At 58.3% G+C, this 10,491-nt stretch overlaps 1 protein-coding gene across 2 annotated transcripts; it reads right to left on the bottom strand.

Annotated features, from left to right (window-relative positions):
* Positions 1–3,490: 3,490 nt before the first annotated feature.
* Positions 3,491–5,841, bottom strand: LOC141750278 (osteoclast-associated immunoglobulin-like receptor). 2 transcript variants are annotated; one of them, XM_074605080.1, is made up of 6 exons: positions 5,785–5,841; positions 5,508–5,682; positions 5,381–5,416; positions 4,935–5,204; positions 4,406–4,687; positions 3,491–3,758 (listed from the first exon to the last, which is right to left on the bottom strand). In XM_074605080.1, the coding sequence occupies exons 2-6, from the start codon at positions 5,539–5,541 to the stop codon at positions 3,643–3,645; spliced, it is 738 nt and encodes a 245-aa protein (XP_074461181.1). In that variant the 5' UTR covers positions 5,542–5,682; positions 5,785–5,841; the 3' UTR covers positions 3,491–3,642. The 2 variants fall into 2 exon arrangements, with proteins under 2 accessions (XP_074461181.1, XP_074461182.1); XM_074605081.1 differs by having other exon boundaries at positions 5,508–5,702; positions 5,785–5,835.
* Positions 5,842–10,491: the final 4,650 nt, after the last annotated feature.

Raw genomic sequence — 10,491 nt, 5'->3', positions numbered from 1 at the left:
ACCCTCTTTGGTCCACGTATTAGGAGGAAGGCCCTTTCTAGAGCGGAGACAGCTTCCAAGGACAAGAAACATCCATTCCTCTGCAGGCGGATTCACAGCTCGCTTCCGAAGGCATTCCGGAGTTGGCTGACTCGATCCTGCCAAGCCGCCTTCTCCCCCTTTTTTGCCCTGGCGAGTCCCCCAGGTTTTGCTGCCAGAAGAGCAGGATCTTTCGCTGTCCCTGGATTCCTTACCTGCAGAGCTAAAGGAAATTCAGCAGTTAACTGTTTTGGAGGTTTTTTTCTGTCCTTTTAGTAACAGAGCACCTTTTCAACAAGGGTGCAGGCACTTCGGGAATGCCCATGTAACGCTGTCCCCCGTAATGGAGGAGAGGCCGAGTAGGCTAGGACATGCCAACATGCCTGGGGGCTGCTGGCAGAGTCCCTGGCAGCTTCTGAGAGTCCCTGTGTCCCCTGGCAGCACCCGTGCTCCCCTCGCCGTGGTGTGTCCCCGTCCCGTGCCGCCTGCCGTGGGTGCTGTTGGAGCAGCGGTGTGGCAGTGCAGGGCTGGAGGGCGGCCACCTGCCCCCAGGGCTCTCCACCGTCTGCAGCGATGTGATCTGAGTCCCATGTCCGCTTTCTTTCCCGTTCCCAAGAATGACATATCAGTAGCAAAACAATTTTTCCCCCTTTCCCAGTGCCCAAAGACAGGGATGAAGGGATCTGAGCGAGTGCACCAGCAATGCGTCTTGGAGCAGCACTGCCTTGGGAGCCGCTGTCACACCTGAGTCAATCTGTTCTAGGCTTCCCATGGAAATGTAGCATTTTGACTCTTTCTTATTGAATATTTGGGGTCACATTTGACCCGCTCTTGAAATGTCTGCTGCTTGCTCTTCACGCAGGACTTGCAATTAGTCCGTCTATTTGTTTTCTCAGTGCTTGGGTTTGATTTAGGCAGCTCTCCGTCTCCTTTCCTGTTTTTATTTTCTTCTGTCTCTTCAAGCACTGCAACGTGGGCAGCTGTGGAGAGAGGGGCAGTGGGTAGGAACGCCACGTCCCTGGGTCCCACAGCCACTCTCCGGGTTACCCTTGATCCGCAGTGAATGGTCCTGAAGTTGGTCTCTTCAGTTGATGGGGAGTCTCTTCGGGGCCACGGTGTGCTGGGGGAGAAGAGGAGCCCTGGGACCTTCAGCTGTGAGACTCTGCGCGACCGGTGCTGAGACCTCTCCAGGCGTGATCTGGAATGGAACGGCTCCTCTGTGGCTCTTGATACCCTTGCACGGGACATGGTTATTGAGCTTGTGAGGAAACATCTTAACGAAGGCGTTCTGTTCTTGTCTGCTCCATTCCCTCGTGCTAAGTCATTCCTCCTCTTGGGCAGGGGACCGAGCACTGCCCCGGCTGCCAGGAGAGGAGTTGCCACCCAGGGGTCAGATCTGAAACTAGCGTGAAGGACGGAGAGCCTTGTGAGAGCGGCGGTGGTGGTGAGCTCAGAAGATCCCTGCTGAAGGGGAAGAGGAGCCATGGCTGGCCCACAGGCCTGGGTACGGCCAGCACCATGGGCTCTTGCTCTGCAGTTGGGTGCAGTCAAGCCGTGCTCTGCCTGGGCACCAGCAAAATGGGCAGAGGGGCATGATTCAGACTGTGCCAGCCACGGGCAGCAGCGGGAAGCTGTGGCCACGGGCTACTCCTCCTCTGGGCTCTTTCGACTGCCAAGAGAGCAGAGGGCAGGACTGCCAAGGTGCTCCCCCTTGGCTGTGGCGCGGGGCTGGAGCCTGGGTCTCTGCTGGATGCAGGAAAACCAGCCCCACTGGAAGGGTGATGGGAGACACGAGGGTCTCTGTCACACGCACTTAGTGGTTCCATGAGCATCGGTTCCTCAGCCTCTCGGGCTGACTCAGCCGCTGGGGTACAAAGCTTCTGGATTCATCTGGGTTGAGAGAGTTAACGGGGTTTGCAGGTGGTCAAGGGCTATTTACTGTTAAAACTTCTAACCTTCTCCTTGTTTTCCTTTCGAACCAAACCCGACCCAAAGCATTGTGTGTGTACGTGTGGATGGGTGTTTGTGGAAATACCACAGCGCCTATTTCCTCTACTGTTGGTGTGTCGCTGTTTTAATGTGGTGGTTTCTGTGGCTGTGGAGGCGGCAGGTTCTGGTCCCAGGCAGGGTCTCGGGTGCTGTGTCCTCTGCGAGCAGAAGTTGTCTCTGGTCCCAGCAGGGAAACCAGGAGAAGGAAGGATTGCTGCACCCTTGACCTTGCAGGTCCTCCGTCTCCACAGAGTATTGTTTGGGAGTCCCCCCTCAGGGAGCATCAAGGGCAGCTGTGACCAAGGCAGAAGCACCAAAGTTTTTCATCCTTTCCCTGTTGCCTGACCAAACTCCTCCCGGGGATGTCCACCGCTGTGTCACTAGGAAGCTGGAGAGGACAATGGGGCTGTGTCTGGCCCACAGGTTCCTCTCTGGGGTCTTTCTGAGAGACGTGACTGCAGCCAAAATTTCGAAGTCAATGAAGAATTTTTCAAGTCAAATGTTTTTTTGGAGTGGAGGCCCCCAAGCCTGCGCAGGTGTCGTTCCTGCCCCTGCTGCTGCAGATGGTGTTGGCAGGGCTTAGCGGGAGCTGTGGGAGATGTCCCACCACGCGCTCCAGCCTCGGGCACGGAGTGTCTTCTGGGGCGGCTGGTCCGCAGGTGACTCTGGGGGCGTGGGAGCAGCCGGAGCCTCTCAGGAAGGTGTTTCTTCCTCCTCGTGGAAAACAGGAGGTGGTGTGCGCAAGGTCGAAGTCTCCGTTTCTGTGAGAGCAGCCAGCCTGGAGCTCAGCGAGGAGGACGGCCATGCCTGCCTCGCCGGAGCGCAGCTGCCTGCCGCTGCCATCCTCCGGTGATTCCCGCGTCCATCACAAGCACTTTTAGTAAAGAAAAACCCTCCGAATTGTCTAGGAGAGCTGGGGGCAGCTGCTGCCTGCGGAGGCAGATCTGGGGACGCGAGTGCAATGAGGGGCGTTGGAGAAGAGGAGGCAGCGTGAGGACGATGTGACTCGGCCGCTTCCGTTCCTCACTCCGTGCCCTCCGGAGGGGACCCCGCGGTGCAGAGGAGAGGGAACGACCTGGGGGCTGCAGCCGGGCTCCCTTCCTCCAATCCCCCCCTTCACCTGGGGCCTGAGGCTCGCCCGGCCTCGGGGGGCAGAAAAGGACGGGGCGGGGGGGGGGGGAGGGGGCGTGTTTTGGAAGGAGCGTTACGATAACAAAAGCTTTTTTGCACTTTCATTCATTTTGCACTCGTTTTTAATTTCTTTATTCTGCGTTTTTTGATATTCGCACCTCCTCTTTGTGTTTTCATAACAAGAATACTTTTGTTGTAGCCGGTGAAGCTATTCTGGAACTTTGTGTCCTGAGTATACAGAGGTTTAAAGGTCCTGTATATATAAATTTATACCTGCATAAAAGTAAATTTATATATATAGGTCACGGTGTGATGTGTTTCGTCAGTGTTTTAAAATAATAAACGAATGTGAGCAATGGAAGGCTGCGGCTGGAGACTGGTTATTCAGCCCCGCTGCCTCCCCCGGGGATGGGTGCTTGTCCCTGCTGGGGACAGAAGGACACGGACACGGGTGGGGGGAACGGGGCACAGGCCGAGGAGGAAGGGGGGGCTCTGCGCCCCCTCCTAGCGGGGCCCCGTCGTGCGGCGGGGGGTGCACATGGCCTCGGCCATGATGAGCCCCAGCAGCAGCAGGACCCCGGCCCCCAGCACCAGGCGCACCACGTTGTTCCAGGTGTAATCTGCAGGGGACAGGAAAGGACAGTCACCGAGGGGGGGCCCTGGGAGGAGCCCCCCCCAGAGCTCCCGGACGGACCAAAAGAGTCCCATGGGGGCAACAGGGGACCCAAGGGGACGTGGGAGTCCCAGGGCAAACAGACACGTGGGGAAGGGGACACGCTGGGGAGCTCCTGGGCTAAGGAGGGATAAAGGGAAGTTCAAAGGGAGCCCCAGGGGCTCCTGCTGGATCTACCTCCCACGTCCCAGGCCCCTGGGACACCCCCTACCCACAGTCTCTGACCCGTCACCCCACGCAGTGGTACCGAAGCCAGGGAGGAGGACAGGAACATGGAGCTGGCCCTCATCCGCCACTGCCAGCCAGCCCCTGCCGCTGGGCTGCAATGCGACGTACAACTGTCCTGGGGCTGGCGGGTGTCCCCTCACCCTTGGCCCCCCGCTGGTAGCCTAGCAGCCCTGGGTCTATAGGGCATCTGTAGGGGCTCTGAGGAGCTGGCAAGGCTCAAACGCATCTGGAGGAAACTGTAACCCTCTGCTTGGCCCCCAATTACAGCCGCTTTCTTTCACCACATCCTCCTGCCTAGCTCTCTCAGGACATGACAGATGCCAGGGAGGAAGAGAAGAGTAGGCTGTGGGTGGGGGGACATCTCACCTCTTACCACCAAATCCAGGGTCTTGCTGACAGCAGACCATTCGAACGAAACATTCCTGGCGAAACACTGGCAGCTGTAGCGGCCCTCATTGCCTTTATGCACGTGGGAGAGTTTGCAATCTTCGTCCTTGGGGATAAATTTGAATTCTTTGACCCAGCCCTCCAGGTAGAGGAAACAGCCAGCGTTGGGGTGTGCGATGGTGCAACGGAAAACCACGTCTGCTCCTGCAGCCACATTGTGCCCAGGCAGGACAGAGAGGACAGGTTCGGGGAGACGGAACTCTGTGGGGAGAGGAGAGGGCACGAGGAGGTGTGCAGGGCTTTGACACGGTGCCAGCAGCCACTGGGATCTCCGTGACCCCACCACCTGGGTCAAGCAGAGATGAAGACGGTCCCCACCTCTCCAAGCCAGGGAAGAGGGGAAAAACCCTGCCCACCCTGTGGACGGGGAAGCCAAGTGGCTACGTGCCTCCCGGTGTGCCCATGTGGCGTCTGACCCCACGTGAAGAGGTAACAGCATATCCCTCACCTTGCACCCGGATTTCCACGGTTTCGCTGTGAGCCAGCACAGCGCCTCCATCCCGGTACTGGCAGCTGTAGCCACCTGCGTCCTTTTGGGTGGCATTGGAGATGGAGAACTCAGCCCTGCTGTCGTGCAGCTCCAAGGTACGGACCCGGCGGCCACCCTTGTACAGATCAAATTCCCCTTTGTCACACTGGCAACTGCAGCAGATGGTGGTGGAGCCTCCCGGTGGGATCACCCCAGCCGGCTTCTGGAAGATGGAGATGGTGGGGGCACCTGCGCAGGGAGAGAGATGCTGCCAGACGGGGAGGCCCCAGCGCCCGGCTGCCCTGGGTTTGCCACCTCCACGCAAGGGCAGGTTTTATTCTGTGGGGCTGGGGAAGAACCCTGGGAGATGGACGGGGGCCCAGAGATGTGTCCAAACTCCCCATCCACCGCCTCATAATACTCACTCGGTGTAGCCTTGCTCTGTGCCACCAGCCAAGCACCTGCAGGAGAAACAGCCATGTAGCGTTTCTGTGGAGTCTCCGGACACCTCATGTCCCCCCTCCAGGAGCCCATACAGCCTCTGGCACTCACCAAAGGCCAGCACCTGGGTCACGGGCAGCATCATCTGCCTCTTGGCTCTCTCCGTCCTCGGCTCAAGCAGGGTTTCTTCAGAGGAAGGCGTTGGCCGGAGGCGCTGAGCAGCCGTGTGGCTTCCTGTGGGTTGCCTCGTTGACACAAGCCACCTTCTGTCCCACGGCCTGGGATTCTGCAGACACAATTACAGGCCTGGGATGGTTGAACTGGAACCAGAATGTCCCAGTCACCTGCCCAGGTCACCATGATGACCAGGTCTTAGGATCCCACGGACCTTAGGAGAGGAGCTATCGAGGCTTTTTGTTTCTCTTCCTCGCCTCTGGTCACTTGATGGGGAAACGGCTTCCTCTCAGCCCTTGCGAAACAGGGTGAAGTTCTGCAACTGGGGTGGGGAGAAGGGACAGCACAAGGTTCCTCTCGAATCTTGGTGAGAAAACTGCAACAAGTGGTATCATAAACTAGCTGCGTTAATAAGACAGGATAAAAGGGGGACTATAGATAGCAAGTAAATCTTCCATCCCTTCAGAGGCTGGGCACCCCACTTCCCTGGCAGCACCGAGGGACCCCGCGTAGATTTTCCAGCGGCATGGAGGGGAAATCCCGGCTGCGCAAATCCCATCTGTGGAGATGTGCCCAGCATCCGAAGGGACGTAAGATTTACTTCCTCTTTTTTATTCCGTGCCATTAAAGCAGACATTTCACTACTCCATTTGTTGTCAGGCCTTCCTCACCGAGGTCCAGGAAGACCTCTGCACTGTGTCGTGCCCCCTCGTCCCGCCCAGAAACACTGCATGGTGCCCCCGCCGCAGCGCAGAGCAGCTGGTGGAGGACCCTGAGTCCGGGCACAGGCGATGTCCAGGCTGCCTCTTCCCCACGGCTGTGGGGCAGGTTTGGCAGCTCCACAGAGTGGCATAGGAGGGAAGTAACTTGGTGTCCCTTTTGGCCTCCTCAGGGACTGTTTCATCCCACCTGACCAGTAGTGTCTTTCACTGGAGGAGCAACATCTCCTGCCTGCAGGTCTGGATCCACCCCACAGGGCTGGCCCCATTCCTCATCCATCCAAGCCTCCCCACTCCCGTGCTGGAGCAACGGCGAGGTCCTCACCCCACATAACTGCTCGCTTCCACCACACCTGGGGCCTGGCCTCCAACCTCCTCAGCTGCCATCTAGTCTGGGTGGTGTAGACAGAGCTCCCTTTGGCAATAACGAAGGGTTAATTAAACAGGGGAAGTCGCTTGCACCTTTGGGTGATGCGGGAGCAAGGAGAGCAGGGAAAAGATGGGTTGTGGGACTGGAACTGTGTAGGAGAGGTGGCAGCTTGTCCAGGGATCTCACATGGCTGAAGGCTGAGGACTTGGGGTCCTGGTGGATGAAAAGCTGGACATGAGCCAACAGTGTGCACTTGCAGCCCAGAAGGCCAATCGCATCCTGGGCTGCATCAAAAGAAGCGTGGCCAGCAGGTCCAGAGAGGGGATTCTGCCCCTCTCCTCTGCCCTGGTGAGACCCCACCTGCAGTGCTGTGTCCAGCTCTGGAGCCCTCAGCACAAGAAGGACATGGGCCTGTTGGAGCGGGTTCAGAGGAGGGCCACGAAGATGATCCGAGGGCTGGAGCCCCTCTGCTGTGAGGACAGGCTGAGAGAGTTGGGGGGGTTCAGCCTGGAGGAGAGAAGGCTCCAGGGAGACCTTATAGCGGCCTTCCAGTCCCTGAAGGGGGCTACAAGAAAGCTGGGGAGGGGCTGTTTGCAAGGGCACGTAGCGACAGGACGAGGGACAATGGTTTAAACTCGAGCAGGGCAGGGTTAGATCAGACATTAGGAAGAAGTTCTTTACACTGAGGGTGGTGAGAGACTGGCCCAGGTTGCCCAGAGAGGGGGTGGAGGCCCCATCCCTGGAGACATCCAAGGCCAGGCTGGATGAGGCACTGAGCGACCTGATCGAGTTGAAGATGTCCCTGCTGAGTGCAGGGGGGTGGGACTAGATGGCCTTTAGAGGTCCCTTCCAGCCCAACCCATTCTATGATTCTATGGGTCTGTCTCCAGCTCCCCGCCCTCCCGCAAGCTGCAGGCGGGCGCCTCCTGCCCTCTTGTGGCTCTGCTCAGCCCCTGCCGCGACTGGCCCCCGCAGGGACAAAACGGCAGCGCTCCGGGGGAGGCAGAGGGTGTTTATGTGGCTGGATTTCAGGGGAAAAAGGAGAAGCGGCCACTGGACTCCTGCAGGGCTCTCAGCTGCCCCATGTGGTCCCCCCTAGACCCTCCCTACCCTTTTCTTTCTTCCCTCTTCAGCCTTTTTGGGCTCCCTTGGAGACGTCACGGGGTAGAAGTTTTGCAGCAGGGTGCCTTCTCCTTTGGTGGGGCACCTCTTCTGGCCCCGTCTCCTGCCTTAACCTCCCTTTGCCTCCCCCAGTTCTTGGCATCTCCTTGGACAATCCCCCTTCGGGCCCATTCATCCCAACAGCCCCCGCTCTCCACACTGGGCTGAGGGACACCAAGCTGCTCCGGCCTCACCAGCGCCCAGGGGAGAAGAACCCCCCCCCCCGGCTGACCTTGCTGGCTACCGCCTGGCTAACGCAGTCCGGGACAGAGCTGGCGGCACTGCCACGGGGCTCCCCCATGGGCACGTTGGACTCCTGGTCCCCCCCTCTGCAGAGCCTTTTCTCACATCCCCCAACTGGAGACCTGCCTCCGGGGGGCAAGCCCAGGGCACGGGACCACGGGAAGAGCTTTGCCCTCCGTCACCACTGTTAGGGGTTGTTGCATCCAGCGGCCGGAGAGGAGAGAGGCGAGGCCGCCCCAGCTCCAGACCCCCAGGTCCACCCAGCTGTGGAGCCGACGGCGTGTTTCCAGCAGGCAGATGTGCCCATAGGACACAGGTACGGGCACATGGGCACATCCAGCCCCGCAGATCGGTCCGGAGCACTCCCACAAACAGCACCTCCCCCCCCCCGCCTGATCATGATGTACTCCTTATTTTACCCCCTGAGGCGATTTTGAGCTCATCTTGAGGGCTATCTGTTGTTTAGCCTAAATAAGCAAGTTTTAATTAGAATAAATTACTTAGGATTATAATGCAGTGTGATTTGGGCTGTTTTCTTAGCTTTACGGAGCAGGAGCAGCTGGATTTGCTGAAGCCCCAACAGAGGTATTTTTCTTAGTAATTTTCCTAGCAGCTGGTACAGTGCTGGGTTTAGTCTTTCAGCACGGGAAAGTGTTTTGATATCACGCTGATGTTTTGGTGATGTTTTTCCCAAGTCCAGGACTCTTCAGTTCCCCGTGTTCTGCCAGGGAGTGCAGCTGCACAAGGAGTACGGACCAGAAGACACGGAGGCTGCAGCCCTTGCCGTAAACTGCAGATCAACCTGTGTCTTTCCCTGGACATAGGAAAAGGATCCAATTAGGTGTTAGAAGAGCCCAGACCAAAAATCCCCATTGGACTAGAAGACGCGTGGACAGCATGTGAAGGGCACGTGTGGCACGGCCGTGTGGGTCACGAGGGCACCAGTGCCCAGGGATTCCTTTGTTCGGGGTCCCTCTTTTCGGAGGCACCCAGCCCGGGCTCTTCTTGCTGCCATACCTTCCAATTAAATTAATTGTTTTATGAAATCCAACGCCTGAGACTCTGCTGCGGGAAACCGAGGGTTCAGCCTGAAGGAGGAGGAAGCGCCCGGGAGCGAGTGTGTGTGTGTGTGCGCGACGCCGTGACTGGTGTGTGAGTGCTCGGGCAGCAGCTCCTCCTTTAGCAGCTTAAATATCAAAAGCTGTAACGAACAATGCTTGGGCAGAATCCAGTGTGGTTCCACAGGGAGTCCTGCGTTGCAAGACCACGCATTGCACCGGCCCCAAAGCACCGATCCTGCGAGCGCGGGTTCATCCCCGAGCACCAGCTCCGCTGACCAATGGCGGCCCCTCAGCGAGTGCGTCACACGTTGGCTAGAAGACAAGTCTGCCGGCTTTCTACCTCATCAGGGAGGGAAGTTTCGTTTCCCGGCAGGAGTCAAAATCCCTGCATTCCTGCTCCCAACCAGTTTAACCCTTTCTGCAGCTGGGCATCCTCACCTTCCGTGCCAGATCATTCCTTGGTCACAAGTTACCGTTGCTGAGCAGTTACACCTGTCATAGAATCATGGAATCACAGAATAGTTTGGGTGGGAAGGGACCTTAAAGATCATCTCATTCCACCCCCCTGCCCCGGGCAGGGACACCTCCCACCAGCCCAGGTTGCTCCAAGCCCCGTCCAGCCTGGCCTTGAACCCCTCCAGGGATGGGGCAGCCACAGCTTCTCTGGGCAGCCTGGGCCAGGGGCTCACCCCCCTCACAGCACACAATTTGGTTTCTCTGTGCTCCACGTGCCTGCAGATGAGCTTTGTATCGCATAGTGTGATAGCCAGTTCCAGGGGCCATTGGATTCCCAGCGGGACACCCGGCTCCATCCTTCTGGCGCAGCAGCAGGCTCGTGACCCACTATCCACCTGGCTGGCCAGCGGATCCTGGCAGTCCTGGGGGGACCCATCTCCATCCCTGCACAGCAGGAACATCACATCCCAGCACTGGCACGTGTAGGAGATGCTCATGGCTGTCCCCAGTCTCACCACAGCTCTGAGGCTCATGGGGATGAAGAGCTCGGGAAAGAGTGGCTCTGCATGTAGATGGAGTGAAGCCATGAAGCACTGACCTGCACGCTACCCCCCCGGGTTCCCTGTCCCTCCCAGCCTTGCCCTTAGCATTGATGTTCCCCTGTAATGTCTCCCCAAGGAATCCATGGACACTCACGGGGGTGCTGCCCTGCCTGAGCAGCCAGCGCCCTGTAGTGAGATGGTAAAGAGACAGAGGGATGGATGGATGGAGGGAGGGAGGGAGGGAGGGAAGGAAAAGGGTCTGTGAGGCCCTAGTCCGAGATAGTTGCCCTCCACAAACGTACATCCTGGTCCCACGTCATCCTGGACTCATGTCTGGCTCCCACCTGTTGCCCCACATACGTCTTCTTC

Source organism: Larus michahellis, chromosome 12, assembly GCF_964199755.1.
Source record: "Larus michahellis chromosome 12, bLarMic1.1, whole genome shotgun sequence".
Taxonomy (NCBI): domain Eukaryota; kingdom Metazoa; phylum Chordata; class Aves; order Charadriiformes; family Laridae; genus Larus; species Larus michahellis.
This window is presented reverse-complemented; position numbering and strand designations above follow the sequence as displayed.